Source organism: Rhipicephalus microplus, chromosome 2, assembly GCF_043290135.1.
Source record: "Rhipicephalus microplus isolate Deutch F79 chromosome 2, USDA_Rmic, whole genome shotgun sequence".
Taxonomy (NCBI): domain Eukaryota; kingdom Metazoa; phylum Arthropoda; class Arachnida; order Ixodida; family Ixodidae; genus Rhipicephalus; species Rhipicephalus microplus.
In genome coordinates, this window is record NC_134701.1 from 83,927,897 (window position 1) to 83,945,243 (window position 17,347).

General features: G+C 45.7%; 1 protein-coding gene across 1 annotated transcript in view; it reads right to left on the minus strand.

The window, feature by feature from the left end:
* Nucleotides 1-776: 776 nt before the first annotated feature.
* LOC142785101 (tissue factor pathway inhibitor 2-like) overlaps nucleotides 777-17,347 on the minus strand; it is a 39,680-nt gene continuing 23,109 nt past the window's right edge. The window contains exons 7-8 of the mRNA XM_075883522.1: nucleotides 16,975-17,160; nucleotides 777-979 (exon numbers count right to left, since the gene is read on the minus strand). Of these exons, the coding sequence (XP_075739637.1) occupies nucleotides 777-979; nucleotides 16,975-17,160 (389 nt within the window). The remainder of the gene's footprint in view (nucleotides 980-16,974; nucleotides 17,161-17,347) is intronic.

Below are 17,347 nucleotides of genomic sequence, written 5' to 3' on the forward strand. Positions count from 1 at the left end.
TGCTCTCAGTATATATATATATATATATATATATATATATATATATATATATATATATATATATATATATATATTTATATATATATATATATATATATATATATATATATATATATTTATATATATATATATATATATATATATATATATAAATGAAAAAAGAAAGAAGTGTATAGTTAAGGCTCTTCAACATAAAGAGCACGAAAAACGAAAACAGAGCAGTAGTAAGACACAGGAAGAGCACTCGTCCTGTGTCTTACTACTTCTCCGTCTTTTTCGTTTATTGCACTGTTTACTTCGAAAAATTAATCTTTACCAACTTGCCGAATTTTCAATACTACTTAAGGGCTCTTTCTTCCGTAGTTTGACACAATATTATTGAGATCTAACAGTCAAATGTGCCAAGGAAAGTATAGGGGAAGTTATTGGGCCGAATTGTAGTGTAAAATGTGAAGAAATAAAAGTTGATGAAAAGATAAGCTGCTGTGGGCAGGAACTAAACCCGCGACCTATAAAGCTGCATCCATATTCCAAACGAAAATCGCCCTTATTCAGTCATCGCTCTGCGAGCCTGTACATTTAGATTCTCACACCGCTATCTCAAGCTTCACACTCGCTGGAAGCAGATAGTTGTCATTCATCTTCATTCTTCACCCTATTGATCGTAATAAAAAAAAAAGACATTACTCGTGTGCTGCATTGAATCTTGAATGTAATATTTTATTTCGCTTGCGCACGAAAAAGATGTTCCCCAAACGATGAAACGACACCTGCCCTTATTGTAGAAGCATGTTCTCGAGGAAGCTTCGGACGCAGGTTTTCACGCAGGCAGAGCTCGACTCGTGGCGGTTGGGTCCACCGAGGCAAGCAGTGCGCCAAGAGATGCAAGCTGACAGCGAGCGGTCGTAGTAGTGCGTGAAGCGCTTGTCGATCAGCCGGCAAGACCCTTGGAACCTTGGCACGCGACACGCTGGCTCCTCTGCAAATGAATAACTCGGGCAGCATTCACGCTTTCCTTTTGGGCAGCACAAAACAGATCATGAATAGCGTCAGGTGACAAGATCACTAACGAAAGTGCTCTTCACTGCCATCTAATATGGTTTCTTTCATTAACGCTAATAATCGTCCTTCCAGAAGCTTGGAGGATACAAAGTTTTTTGCCTACTAATAAATAGGAATATAACAAAACATTGAGAGCAGTACTGGTATGTAATCTTCAGTGCAACGACCAACATCTTTCTACGGTCAGCTGAATGAAGCGACTATGTTATTCGGAACAGCGAATTGGGGCATACAATACCATCGAAAATTGTATGACAATGCTGTGTTTATCAGCGTGTGCGAAAGGGCCGAACCATCGCACGTCCACAGCACGCTTCTGTAGTATTTGCTACAAAAACCAAACAACAGTTTAACAATGCTGGAGCTGTGCGCTACAAAAATATCCGTGTTACTGCTTTCTTCGTCAACCTCTTGTTTTTCTATTTTAATTGCAGGATATAGGCCTGACCCAATGAGTTCCAGTTCGCCCTGCTATTCGCCGCAGGAGACCACCTGAGCCAAATCCAGGCGTGTAACTTACCCTCTCTGCATATTTACTCGCAAATCCACGCTGACCTCACTGGTCCTTAATGCTCAATATAATGGGAAATGACCATTTGTTTATTTTTAAGACCCTCAGGCAAGACACACCTCCAACTAATCCCCTGAAAACGCCCTCGCTTGTGGCGGGGGAAAAATACTGTCGTCCAGCAACACCGGTGTCAAGCTTCCGCACGTAAGTCGAGGCACAGAGGTGGCTGACAGGTTTTGTCTGGCAGGCTACCTCCCTTATAGAAAACTATCGGCTCAAAAGCATTCTTCAAGCTTCTTCTTTCAAGTTAATCGTAGCTCGTTCATGAAAACTTGTTCCTTTTATCTCTTCACCAATTCTCTGCTGTTCTAAGCTGCATTTACAATCCTTCATCGTGCCTTCTGTTCTTCTCATTGACCGTCAGATTTCCACCCTATGCGTTACGTGAAAGCCCACGTCCTTCTTTCACGCGCAAGCATGCACGTTCCTTTTGCGAAAGTTAGGTACTGTAGAGCCTACCCGCGCAAAGCGTGCCATCATACAAACGACTTAATCAAGTTGCCCGACCTGGTTTCCTTGTGTGCCAGGGAAACCAGCTCGGGCACGGTTTCCGTGTCTACCAGACACGGTTCCGTGTCTGACACGGTTTCCGTGTCTACCAGCAAACAAACCATGGTAAATGAATGGTATAGTGATGTGAATAGGGTCCGACAATGTCATCGCATTACGGTGAAGCTTCAAGTAAGTGAACGCTACCTCGGAATACAAAGTCGGACTTTCGAGCAAAAGGAGGCAAACTTGCTGATCACTACGCTACAAACAAGCGCACAATATTGTAACGGGGTAGGCGACTTCTGTCCAAAGTGCATTTACGGAGGAAAAACCACAGCCAAGAGTCACAATGGCTGAGTGGCTCACTCGCACGCTTGTCAGCTGATTCGGTCCTTTCTCTTCCTTTACTTCATCTCCGTAACTGGACATCCTGTCGTTGGAGCACCGTCTCGGCGCGAGTCCGGAGAAGTGCGACAGAAGTAGGGCTTCATGCGCGACACATGAACAATGTCAACAAGTGACGAACTTGGTGACGTATTAGAGTGCCATGGCGCTATCTTGTAGTTGACGTCGCTAACTTGACGTAAGACTAGGAAGGGTCCTGCGTATTGGAACAAAAGTTTTTCGGAGAGACCTACAAGGTGACACATTGACAACAGGAGCACGCGGTCACCTTGGGGAAACGTTATATTACGGTGCCGGTAGTTGTAGTGGGCTTTTTGCATATCCTGTGACCTGGTGAGACGAGACTGGGCAACTTGACGAGCCATGCGAGCGCCATCAATAGCTTTGCGAGCATACTCGGAAGCAGATGGCTCGAGAGGTAAGGTGTTTTCACATTGCAACATGTGATCACGACCATACAAAAGATAAAAAGGTGAAAATCTCATGGTGTCATGTCGAGATGAATTATATGCAAAAGTCACATAAGCCCACGTGGTGTCCCAGTCACGATTATCTTCGAAGACGTACACCAAAAGCATCTCTGTGAGTGTGTGGTTGATACGTTTAGTTAGGCCACTAATTTGTGGGTGGTAGGCGGTAGATAGCTTATGCGCTGTAGCACATGATCGAAGAAGGTAGTTGACAACTTTGGACAAGAAAGAGCAGCCGCGGTCCGTAAGCAGCTGTCGTGGTGCACCGTGGTGTAAGATGACGTCATTAAGAAGAAAATCCGCGACGTCAGTGGCGCAACTGGTTGGCATGGCCTTCGTTAGCGCATAACTGGTCGCATAATCTGTGGCGACGGCGATCCATTTATTTCCCAGTGTCGTCGTCGGAAAAAGGCCGACAAGGTCGAGTCCTACGTGATGAAATAGTCCAGAGGGGGCTTCGATTGGACAAAGATATCCAGCTGGCAAAAAAGAAGGTCTTTTCCGGCGCTGTAAGAGGTCGCAAGTGGCGAGATATTGACGCACGCTGCGGTTCAGTCCTAACCAGAAGAACCGACGTCGCACTTGGTCGTATGTGCGGGAAACACCGAGGTGTCCCACTGTTGTTGCGTCGTGAAGTTGTTCAAGTACTGCAGACCGTAGATGACGAGGAAGTACAAGCAGAAGCTCAGGGTCTTCAGTGCTGACGTTGCGGAAGTAGAGCATGCCGTCATGCAGCACGAACATACGGGATTCAACGTCATGGCTGTCTGACTGGATGGCTTCGATTATAGTGCGCACTGACTCATTCCGTCGTTGTTGAATGCACATATCGCCAATGTCAGTAAAAGCCATTACACTGCTCTCCAGGTCCGTCGCAACGGGACCAAGAGGGTCCACCGGATGACGAGAAAGGCAGTCTGCGTCCTTGTGCAAACGGCCAGACTTGTAGCTGACGCTAAACGAAAATTCCTAGAGCCTCAGAGCCCAACCACTCAGACGTCCAGTCGGGTCTTTCAGAGAAGTCGGCCAGCAGAGGGCGTGGTGGCCCGTAACGACGGAGAACAAGTGACCATATAAATATGGCCGCAACTTGGTGACGGCCCAAACTAAACCTTAACACTATCTCGGTGATGTAATAATTCCGCTCAGGGGGAGAAAGTATGCGACTGGCGTAAGCTATGACACATTGTCTCCCGTAGTGCCACTGAGCGAGAACTGCACCAATATCGGGGCCACTAGCGCCAGAGCGAACTTCTATGGCAGCAGAAGGAGTAAAGTGGGCAAGTATGGGTGGCGTAGTTAAGTAGCCTATGAGAGCGGTGAAGGCTTGAGCCTGTTCAGGGCCCCATGAGTATGTGGTATTGTTTTTCAGCAAATCTGTGAGTGGCCTGGCAACGTCGGTGAAGTTTTCACTAAACGACGAAAGTACGAACATAAGCCGATGAACCTCCGGACGTTGGATGTAGAACGGGGCACCGGAAAGCTACGGATGGCGCAGATTTTTTCGGGACCTGGTTGGACGCCATCGGCGTTTACAAGATGGCCCAAAACTGTAACCTTTCGGCAGCCGAATTCACATTTTTTACAGTTGAGATGCAGCTCAACTGTTCTGAAGACTGCGAGAATGGCAGCGAGAAGGGTAAGGTGGCTATCGAAAGTAGAGCAAAAGAGTATCATATCGTCTAGGTTTTGATTAATATGTGGGGTTTAACGTCCCAAAGCCACCATATGGTTATGCGAGACGCCATAGAAGAGGGCTCCGGAAATTTCGACCACCTGAGGTTCTTTAACGTGCACCCAAATCTGAGCCCATGTCGCTACAACATTTCTGCCTCCATCGGAAATGCAGCAGCCGCAGCCGAGATTCGATCCCATGACCTGCGGATCAGCTGCCGAGTGCCTTAGCCACTAGACCACCGCAGCGGGGCCACATCTTCTAGGTAACAGAGACAAGTACACCACTTATAACCACGCCGGACAGAGCTTGTCATTCGTTCAAATGTGGTAGGGGCGTTACGTAGTCCAAAAGGCATGACCTTACACCGACAAATGGCATTAACATTACACCGGATAGTATGAACCATCCGGCGTAATGAAGGCCGTCTTCTCGCGGTCTATCTCATTGGCATAAATCTGCCAGTAGCCGGAACGAAGTTCAATAAACGAGAAGTATGTAGCGCCATGCAGGCAGCCCAACGCGCCATCGATGCGTGCTAGTGGGAGTTCGTCTTTTCGCGTGATCTTGTTGAGGTGGCGATAGTTAACGCAGAAGCGTCAGGTATCATTCTTTTAGGGGCAAAGCTTCTTATAGCGGCACCCGTTAGTCCCCCGTAGTATGTAACAAGTATAAAATTTTGACCTCCAAGGTGGTGCCGGTGAGAAACTTTTTCTGTGCATTGTTGAACAATAAAAAATAGTGCTCAATGTACATGTCAAGGGCTGCTAATGGGGAATGAGAGACAGGAGCATTCAGCTTTTAGTTAACGCGCAGGCTGCGATCACCATTAGCAGCCATTGGCATGTACATTGAGCACTATCTGACAAGAAAGGGTTGCTACGTTATACTCGCTGGGTGTAACCTCCTTAGCTTTAGAAAGGTTTAGCGAGCGTTGAGCCGCAGTGCCATGGATACAATGAACTTGTATATACCATGAATGAACTCGAGGTGGTTAAAAATGGCAAGTAGATACGAAGCGCAAGCCGTAAGAAAGTAAAAGCCAATTTCTCCGCCTCTCATTTCCCATTAGCAGCCATTGGCATGTACATTGAGCACTATCTGACTGAAAAAGTTTGCTACGTCATACTCGCTGGGCGTAACCTCCTTGGTTTTCGAAAAGTTTAGCGAGCGTTCGGTCGCAGCGCCATGAATACAGTGAACTAGTATATACCATGAACTCGAGGTGGTTAAAGGTGGGAAGTGGACCCGAAGCGCAAGCCGTAAGAAAGTGTGCGTGTGCCACCTCTCGTTTAGTCCTTGGAATGTCCGCTGGATGGCGGTGCTTCTATATGGGGTATAGTTCAGTTCGGGCTGTCAAGGTGGATGGACGTGTTTTTTGAGCGCTCCGGATCGACTGCGCGGATAAGTGTTTTTGCATGTTTTGAGCTTGTCTTTATAATTATAAGGCAGCGGTTGAAATCTTCGTAGCACTTATTTTATGGTACGGCTTTTTCGGGGGCCAGTCACCAGGTATTTATTAGTTAGTGCGGGTGTGTGTGTTTGAATTTTTGTTGTTGTTGTTGTTGTTGTTTTTTGCCACACCGTGGGGGAGGTGCGCGTACATTGAACACGCAAATTTTTGTAGTAGAGCTTAGACTTTCTTTTTTTTCGTAGTGCAGGGCTCAAGTTTAGTAATTATCGAGTATAGGGACAATTGATGTCAAAAAGGCATGGTTAAAAAGACTGTAAAGTGTTCAGGATGTGGAGTGGGTTTGAAAGAGGACCCAAGCGTAGAAGCGGATGGTGAAGAGGCTGACGCGAAGTGTAGGCAATGTGAGGTCGAGGAAAAAATGGAGAAAATGATGGTTGCCCAGAGTGAACTGCTGATGAGAATCGCCGAGCTCGAGACTGCGTTAGCGACAGAGCAAGAGAAAACGAGGGCAATGGGAGAAAGACTGAAGTCAGCCGAGGAAGCGCTAGCGAAGCTTAACAAAGAAGCGACCTACCGAGAGAACAGTAGGCAACCGGCAACCAGAACGGTGGAGAAGGAAAAGCAAGCAAGTTTGGAAAAAACAGGTTTAGCCGGTTCAACTGTCGCAAGGCCCAACTTCAGCGAGGTAGTGGTGGGGCAGGGAGGGAACAAAGCAGCCGGCGTCACAGGTGCAAGTAGCCCGCAGGTGCAGAACGCTCCAGCTGAAAAGTCACAGCATGTGATAATCGCCGGGGACTCGAATTTAAATCGATACACAGAAGCCATCAAAGAGAGGGTAAGAAGTCACAAGAGGGTTGCAGTAGGGGCGTTCTCAGGACGCAAGCTGGAAGCAGTCATGAGGCAAGCGAGCGCAAAGCTCAAAACGACAGCTGATAGACGAAACCTCGTGATAATTTCAGGCGGTTTAAACGATGTCCTAAATGAAGATGCAGCAGGACTAGCAGCCACACTGGCGAAAGGTGTCGATGACATGCGCGCCACTTCTCCTAAGGTACAGGTAGTGATATGCACGATACCGGAGGTGATGGTGCGTGATAGCAACCTGCAAAGAGCGGTGGTCAACGCAAACCAAGAGATATGGCGGATGAGTCGAGAGAAAGGCTTTGAGGTGGTGGAAATAAACAGAGAGGTGCATAGGTGGGGGGGTTTTCAACGAGACAGAATTCACTTCGATGGGCGGCTAGGTCATGAGGTGGGTTGGCGACTTGCAGGACGCGCAGTAGCTTTTTGGGGGGGCCAGCGAGCCCTTTGGTGTGCAGGATAGCTAGTAACGAGGAAAACAACCAGGGAGACTCTTCGACAGGTGGTATGGACAGATACGATTCCAAAGTGGCACCAATATCTAAGATAGGTAGAGTCCGGGGCATAAATAGACGTAGCCACGAGCGCCGAGCCAATTCAGACAAAGGGTATATTAACATGCAGGTGGTAGGAACAGGCTGAAGTGGGAAGAGATAGAAGAACAGCTAAGGGGAGAGAGGCCGATGGTATACGGTTTTGTAGAAACACATCTCAGGGACATGGAACAATCTCCGAACAATCCGGACTACGCGTGGGAATATTGTAATAGAACAGAAGGCAGCAGAAAGAGGGGTGGTATTGGGGCATTCATTCATAAAAGTACAGACTGGCAAAGGGTCAAGCAGGAGTGCAAGGAACATTTATGGCTAAAAGGGAAAGTGGCAGGTTAGATGACACTCCTTGGTTTCGTGAACTTGTGGACGGGAGCAAAGGCCAGAGAGGAAAACCAGGCAATGGTAGAGTGTATATCAAAGGACATTCAGGAGTTAGCAAGAGAGTGCGAGATAATTATACTAGGAGACATGAATGCGCACATAGAAGATATAGATGGGTATACCGACCCGACAGGCAAATTGATCATGGATATTTGTGAAACGCTTGATTTGATCATTTGCAACAGTACCGAGAAGTGTGAAGGGCAAATAACATGGGTGGTAGGAAGGCTTCAGTCGACGATAGATTATGCACTGATGTCACATAGGATGTATGATAAGCTCAGAGGAATGCACATAGATGAAGGTGGCTTCGGAAGTCTGGGTAGCGATCACAAACGTATCAAGCTAAGTTTTGGAAGAGCAGTGAAAGTGGGAAGGAGACAAGATGAGCAACTACAGGAAAATTTTTATCCAGAAAGGCAAATTGAAATAGCCACTAAACAAATTGAGAAAGTAATCACGGAGGATAATAAGACAGTGTGGACATACACGAATCTAATTAGACTCTTTGAGCTAGAGCTTGCTAAGACGCGTGACAAGTCACCCCGGAAAAAAAGACAAAAACCCAAAAGTTGGTGGGATGAGGAAGTTAAGGGAGCCATAGCAAAACGTCAGGAAGCCTCTAGGGAACACAGACATGCTAAGCAGCGGGGTGAACCGACAGATGATGTTGAAAGAAAAAGGGGCAACCTTTCTAAGCTGTAGAAGGGATGCATCCCTTCTGATCAATGAAAAGATTAGAAGGAAGGGAGCTCAGTGGCTGGCAGAAGTACATAAAAAAGATAGAAAGGCAGCTGCGAAATTGTGGAACCATCTAAACTCCCTAAGAAATGAGACGAGCCTAGAGCACAGTTTTATAGCTACAGCCCAAGGTGCTAGGCTAGAAGGGGACGAAGCTATTGAATATATAAGAACAAGGGTGACAGAAAAATTTCAACAAAGAAGTACTTTATGCACCACAATAGACAAGGACGAATCAAGTGGTGAAATAGCTCCATCTTCACAACAAGAGTGGGAAAGGGCTGAGAAAAGGGTTCCCAGTAGTACATCAACAGGCCCAGATGGCATTCCAATTAGGCTGACAAAGACATTAGGTCCGAAGTCTAAGCAGGCTTTGAGAGAGGCAGTGAGCACAATAATAGTCGATGGTGAAGTTCCCGATGGATGGAAACTTAGCAGGATGAGCATGATCTATAAAGGAAAGGGGGACAAAGCTGACATAAACAACTACCGTCCTATAACAGTGACATCAGTGGTCTACAGGCTGGCGATGCAGATTATAAAGGAAAGATTGCAGGCGTGGATAGAGGATGAGGGGGTGCTGGGGGAACTGCAGAATGCCTTTCGGAAACACAGGAGGTTGGAAGACAATCTGTTCTCACTGACGCAGTGCATCGAAATAGCAGAAAAGGAACACAGGCCCCTGTGGCTAGCATTTTTGGATATCAAGGGAGCGTACGATAGCGTGGTTCAAGAGGAATTGTGGGGAATACTGGACACACTAGGCGTGAAACATGTAGTCACTAATCTTTTAAAGGGTATCTATAAAGGTAACAAGGTAGTTATAAAGTGGGAAAAACAGGTATACAAGCCTGCAGAGGTAAAACGGGGGCTTAGGCAGGGGTGCCCCCTGTCACCCTTATTATTAAAGATGTACCTACAAGGATTAGAGGCAAAACTAGAGGGAAATGGACTGGGCTTCAACCTCTCTTTAGTCAAACAAGGAAAACTTATTGATCAGGCACTACCAGCATTAATGTACGCAGATGATATAGTGCTGATCGCCAACAACAAGGAAGATTTGCAGAGATTGATGGACATCTGCGGTAATGAGGGAGATAGGTAAGATTTCAGATTCAGTAGGAAAAAATCAGCAGTCATGATTTTCAATGACAACGAAGGTAGTGAGCTTAGAATACAGGAGGTCACGCTAGAGATAACAGATAAATACAAATATCTGGGCGTATGGATAAGCAAAGGGACAGAGTATCTGAAGGAACACGAAATATACGTGACGACGAAAGGTAACAGGAATGCAGTAGTCATGAAAAATAGGGCACTGTGGAATTACAATAGGTATGATGTTGTGAGAGGAATATGGAAAGGGGTCATGGTTCCTGGGCTGACGTTCGGCAATGCGGTCTTGTGCATGAGATCAGAAGTTCAAGCAAGATTAGAAATTAGGCAACGTGAAATGGGTAGGCTTGCTTTAGGAGCTCACGGGAATACACCAAATCAGGGAGTACAAGGTGATATGGGATGGACATCATTTGAGGGCAGGGAAGCTAGCAGCAAGATAAAATTTGAGAAGCGATTGAGAGAAATGGGGGAAGAGCGTTGGGCTAGGAAGGTTTTCAGCTACTTGTACATGAAGAATGTCGATACAAAATGGAGGAAGCGAACCAGGAAGTTGACTGGTAAATACTTAGAAAACAGCAGGTGGCCAAACCAAAAAGAACTATCGGTTAAGAAGAAAGTGAAGGAAACGGAGACTGACATGTGGAGAATGGGCATGATTAAGAAGTCCGCACTAGAGATCTATCGAACTTTTAAGCAGAAAATTGCCAAGGAAAGGATCTATGATGATACTCGGGGTAGTTCTCTACTGTTTGAGGCCAGCACGGGAGTACTGCGAACCAAGACATATCGGGCCAAATACGAAGAGGTAGACACAGTATGCAGTGCGTGTGGAGAGGAAGAAGAAACTCCCGAACACTTGATAATGTTCTGTAAAGGGCTTCACCTTATAGTTCAGGATGATGGCGCAGAGTTTTTCAAAGCACTGGGGTTTAGGGACCGGGAGGGCAAAATAAACTTTAAGCGGGTAGACTTAACTAGAAGGAGGTTATCTGATTGGGGGCTAAAGTCAAGGCACGAGTGAAAATAAACTCTTCACTGCAAAGTACGAATCCTCAAACTCACTTTTTAAGGAAAAAAAATAAATACAGTTTTTGGTTCATTAGGTATTACGGCTTGGTGGCGCTAGCCACCGCCCGATCTAAAGGGTACAGCCTTATCCATCCATCCATCCATCCATCCATCCATCCATCCATCCATATGATGAAAAGATGCGAGATGGTGGTGCTTGGAGTGTTGAATAGATGGACGAACGGACACATAGACAGATGCATGGATGGACGCATGAACGGACGCAGGGGCGGCTGCATGGACGAACGCAGGGACGGACGCACGAACAGACGCACGCACGGACGGGCTGATGGACGCATGGACGGTCACACTGACGGACGCATCGACGGACGGAAGCAAGAACGAATGGACGGACGAATTCTTCGCCCCACTCTCCATCATTCACTCCGTGGATATGCTGCCATTTTTTTTTCTTCACAAGGACGACAGGAGAGGCCCAAGGACTACTTGATCATTCTATGACACCTTGGTTGAGCATTTTGTCAACTTCCGCTTGGATAACTTTGTGCTCAGTGTGGGAGACACGATAGAGGTTTCGGCGAATACGACTGGCGTCACCAGTGTTTATACGGTGCTTAACGGTGGATGTTTGCCCTAGAGGCCTGTCGTCAAAATAAAAAATGTTGGTATATGACGCGAGAAGGCGATGGATGTGGTTGACTTGCACAGGATTGAGGTCCGGTGCAATCATTTTCGAGAAACAGTTCGGCAGAGAACAGGTGATGTTAGCTATAGGAGAATGAAGTAAATCAATATCGGTGGTGAGAGAAACTATTTCGAATTCGTCAGCATTAGATACGCTGGCCAAGAACATGCTACGAGGAAGCACTTGAGACAAAAAGCTAAAATTGAGAAGTGGAAGCGAGGTACAGTTGTTAGTGACAGTCGCAAGCATATGGGACATGGCGATGTTGCGGCTCAAAAGGACGTCGGCGAGAGGAAAGAGGACATATTGACCACCGAGAACTTGTGGCTGTGCGGTCAAAATGACGTAGGTGGCTACCTGAGGTGGCAGTTGTACATCCTGAAGAGAGCACAGACGTGGCGGGGCAGTGTGGGGTTCAGCGACTATCTGAGGCAGCTCTAGCTGAAGGACGCCGGCAGCACAATCGATAAAAGCATAATGATTCGACAAGAAGTTCAGGCCTAGGCTAACGTCATAAGAGCAGTGGTCAATCACGGCTAAAATGACAGAAGTAGTGTGGTCGTTTATACTTAGGTGGGCAGCGCACAGACCGAGAACCATCGGCCTGCCGCCATTGGCCAGACGGAGCACTTGTGCAGCCACTGGTGTCAGAACTTTCTTTAAACGTGTGCGTAGGCTTGAACTCATTACCAAAATGCTTGCGCGAGTATTGACATGTGCTTGTGCAGGTACTCCATCTACATCAACGTCTATTACGCTTCGTCTAGTGGGAACAGAGAGAGGATTTGCTGCGAAAGTCATCAATGCAGAACTACCTCCGGCGGCTGCATTTCTCAGTTTTACGGGACGGTGTGGCTGGAAGCTACGGGGAATGAGAAGTGCCGTGACTGTGGCGAACGGGACAATGAGCGACGTCTTTCCGGTGAACGAGACTGGTGCCCACGGGGTGAAGGCGGGTGGCTGTACCAAGTGTTTCGAGAATGGTCAACGGCATTGGAGGCTTCGACAGGTGAAAAGGTACGGGCGGTACCGTCAAAACGGGTCATATTGGTCGTTGCACGAGGTGCTGACGACCATGTGTTGTGGCAGTAATGAGCAATATGTCCAACGCGGTGGCAGTTAAAACATATAGGGCGGTCATCTGCAGTTCGCGACTCAGCCAAATTTCGAGTACGTGGAGAAAACCGTCGGTCGGAGGAGCGCATCGCGAAAGGGCATTCGCTAACTCTGGGCACAGTGACATGACACACAGATTGCACTCCGATGTTTCAAAGCTCCTGGCGCACGATGGCTTGAACAAGAGTAACAGTAACAGGAATGGTATCGGTACTGCACGAATAGAACGCTGACGGTGCCATTGCTTCCAGTTCGCGACGAACAACGCGTGTCAAGTCTTCCGACGGCGACTGACGTTGTGGTGCGGACTGGTCCTCGCAAGTCGATATTGCAGCGGTGTTTGGAAGTCGGGCGAATGTTTCCAGAATGAGGCGACTTTTCACATGCTCAAACTGACGGCACTCTTTGATGATCGCGTCCACAGTGGAACAGCCCTTGCACATCAGGAGATTGAACGCGTCGTCGGCAATCTCTTTCAGGACATGCCCGACCTTGTCAATTTCTGACATGTCGCTCTGTGCCTTTCGGCAGAGGTCCAGCACGTCTTGAATGTATGTGAGGTATGATTCTGTGGGGAATTGGGCATGGCAGGCCAATTTCTTGTTGGCAGCAATTTTACGACTGGTGGTTTTGCCAAACACCTCTCGCATCTTTCTTTGCATTGGTCCCAGCTTGTGAGTTCTTTGTTGTTTTCATATCACACCTTCTCCGTGCCTCTCAATTAAAACAGCACATTAGCCAACTGAAGTGTGTGATCCGATCTGTTCGGCACACTCACTCGTTCGAACATGGCCAACCAATCGTCAACGTTGACGCCATCGGTCTCGCAGAATGTACCAGGATCCTTAAATGGTGTGAAAACGTATGGTTGTGACGCCGTGTTCGTTGGAGACGCTGATGTGGACGCGGAGGCCTCAGCACTGACCATGGCTGGAAAACCAATGCGACGTCTGCTGCGGAGCTCTGTTGCCTGATGGTTACCCTGCACCTTTCACCGATATTTTACGGGGTAAGTGAGTTCTGTACAAAATGCATTTACAGAGAAAAAACCTCCGGCAAGAGTCACAATGGCTGATTGGCGCACTCGCGTGCTCGTCAGCTGATTCTGTCCTTTCTCTTCCTTTACTTCATCTCCGTAACAATATTTAGCATGAACGCGTCATATATGCTTCTCAGATTGATAGTGAGGTGCCGCCGGTCATAAAATGAGTGAAGTGAGTCAGCGCGCTGATATAGTGCGACGGCGCACTCGGACTTCAAAAGCGAAAGTGAGCAAAAAACCATGTCCGCGTGCCAATCACATCTGCACTACCCCTGCTGCGTGCTGTTGTCGCTACGTATGCTTTATTGTTTATTTACTTGCAGCATCTTGCGTTTGAGAAGATAAAGCAGGAGTACATAATAAAAAGTAATTCACAATGTAGCTTCAATACAAAAAATCAGTCAATGAAACATAACAAGCCAGTAAAACACAGCATGAAAATTAATCGAAACTAGAGAACGCTATAGAAATGCAATGTGAGACAGTCTGAAGAGCTTGTGGTGCATGGTTATAAATAATTAGAGACACAGGTATTGAAGTCACGAATATCATTATTACAGAACGCTTCGAAAGGTGACACGTTCCACTCATTCATGGTCCAGGAAAATAAAATTTATGAAAAGAATAATACGCGTGAAATAAGGTTCAACAGTGTTAGCATGTGTATGTTTAGATTGTTTTGAAGTTCAATTTGTTACGTAAGTTTCTAAACTAATGTTAAATTTACGAAATTGAAGCTAGTGTAGAATTCTTAGGCGGGAAACTACTCTTTGGTATTGTACAGTAGGAATGTTATTGACGCCCATGATTGTTCTAGGCGAGTCATATCTGTGATAGGCATTAAAGATAAAGCCAACTGCCTTCCGCTGTACCATCTCTAGTTTTTCAATACATTTCTTTAAGTGTCACTACCAAACAACGCTAGCATAATCTAACTTTGTTCGTATAAAAGCACTGCAGACCAACAGTCACATTTCAGAGGGCGCTGCTTTCATTTATACCTTAAAAATCAAGCTTTCTAGAAGCAGATTAGCATGTTCTATTAATCCTTTCAGCCCTGATACTTTCATTTTTATCAGACTTATTTTAGTACGTATTTTACTAATAAGAAGGGCCTCAAAACACAACAAAAAATTAGTCAGTGGTGTAAGTATTCGTCGATTTGTAGATGCTACAACGAATTAGTCATGACATGATAAAATAAGCGGGTTTACTCTTGCTATGCCCTAGAGTACACAAAATCTGAACGAACGTGCTATTTGACAGGATGGAAGCTTTTAAAACAACTTCAGGGCTTTTAAAGCGACTTCAGGGCTAACCCACGACTTCGGTTAAGCTTTTTCGTCTTTACGGCTCCAAGCTCTGCGAAAATGAAACAACGGTGGTGTCTATCGCAGTTGGAATAGTTGAAGAAATACTTCTCCAAGGACGAGCATGCAGGTTTCGTTTTCTTTTCGTGGTTCTAGGAGAATATTTGTGTCGTGTGGTCAATGAATGACACCCGCGCTGAAAGGGTAATGTGACTTGGCCATGTTATACGGTTTGTAATTGTGACTAATTATTAAAATTAGCCAACTGCAGTCAAAGGGATGTTGTTAGCAGATAACTAAAGCGGTGTTTTTATTGTAAATTTATAGCAACGAATTCTCATTACTTAGTTTCATTGACTAACTTCACCTTGTTAGAAATAGCACACACGCTCGATCGTTTAGCAGTAATTCTTTTAAAAGTATGCAGGCAGCTGCAGAACCTTCATGTGTACTTGTGATGCATCTATTAAATTCGCAATGTCATTTAAATGTACAAAAAAGAGAACAGGTCTCAAAACACTGTAATTGGTGACTCCAGATGATACTGGCAGAATACTAGACATGCAGTCATTTAATTTCAGATGCTGCTTGTGACTGTGAAGCTAAGAACGTATCTAGTCAAAGACGTTAATAGGCAGACCTAACTTATGCAATTTAGGAATTAGTTCGACGTGCATAACAAAAGCGAAGGTTTCACGGAAGTCAATGTTAGCATAACCTTGATTTCCATATCAAGCGATGACGTGAACTCGTGAGTTGTTGTGTCAAGTTGCGTTGTGGTTAATAGTATTTGTTAAATCCATATTGTAATAGCGACCATAAGCTGTTTTTTTTTCAATACTTATGACGTCATATACTGTGTGACTACGTGTACTAATAACTTACATGTACAATTTAAAAAAAAAGGTGCGTAATTTCCTATGCTTAGACGATCCCATTCTAAGATACCGAAACCACACATGCTATGCGCCATTGATCAGAAACGAAGGGATTCTCTAAGAAGAAACAAAAAACGATTGCCTACAAAGACAACACGACGACTTCATGAGCGTGTTATTTCGTACCGAACTTATATTGTGCATGTGAAACACAGAGGAGAAATATTTTTACCTTTTCAAATAAGACATCAGCACAAGCTATATGAACGAATGTGACGACCACGGCAGCAGCAGATTCACGCGGCTGCGCAAAAGCTGAATATATTGGGGCACACCAAATCACTGTTGCTGTATCATCTGCTCATTACAGTCCAACATCATATTCTTGAGAAACGCGTCTTTTTAGAAGTTGTGAGTCTGGTCATTCAACGCGAGTATTTTGCAATTTCTTCAAATAGATTCACCTGTGACTCCTTGATTACACTTTTTTTCGTGAACAGATGATTAAGAGTCGTGGTTTGTATGCAACTGCAGCCAAAGTACGGCTTCTAGTGAAGCAGAAAGGCCTTCCACGGTTCCGAGGTGGAAAAACTAGTCTCAGACTGATTTTTTGCTTCGTGCTCACCACGTGGTGTTTCGGTCACTGAGGCCACAGAAAAAGTGAATTCATGGTTGTATGTGCCACTTTCGCCTTTTTGAAGGCGAAATGCGTACGCAACATAGAGCTTGCCGACGCAGCACGATGGTCAGAGGGTCAAGCGCCAACGTGCAGAACTCTCTCACGTAATCTTTCAAGTTCACGATTCTGGGGCAATGTAACCAAATTATTGCCAAATACATTGTTTGATCAATATGCTTGGATGAGATATATATCATACTTCATGCACTACCTCAAAACAGGTGGGGAGAGGCGCCAAAGAGATTTATTTTAAACCATCATATTCATCGGCTAATTCACACTAAAATATTACCCATCTGCCTGGATTTCGCCCACATTCGTGGAGCGCAACATACCTGCTGTTTTAGTTTAACGTCACCAGAGATATCAGCTACTCATCTTTCTTTCGTGATCTACTTCGATATGGTTGTGCTCTGCCCAGCTGCTGTATATATTTGAACACTGCTTACTGAAGAGTTCCTTGAATTAACGGGCACGTCCCTCGTTTTACCTACGTCAAGGCACGTCTCCCGACATTCATCGGCGGAGCGGAAGCGGTTGGGTCCATACAGGCACTTGGCCCCCGTCTGTAGAGTGCAGTTACCGCTGTCGAAGAAGTAAGGGTGTTCCCGCTGCCGAATCTCCCCATCTGTACACGGGGCAGCTTTGACGGGCTCTGCACACTCTGCCGGCAGACCTGTGTGCGAGCGCCACACAAAGCACATGGCTGTAAAATTATGAGAATATCCCATCATTTAAATATTACCAATTTCTTCTATAATATTATTGATTTCCTTTTCATAAAAATAAATGTTATTTATCCTTCTCCAAAATAAAATCAGCGCGAAAAAAAAGTACAATGACGTTTCCTTGTTTCTAAAATT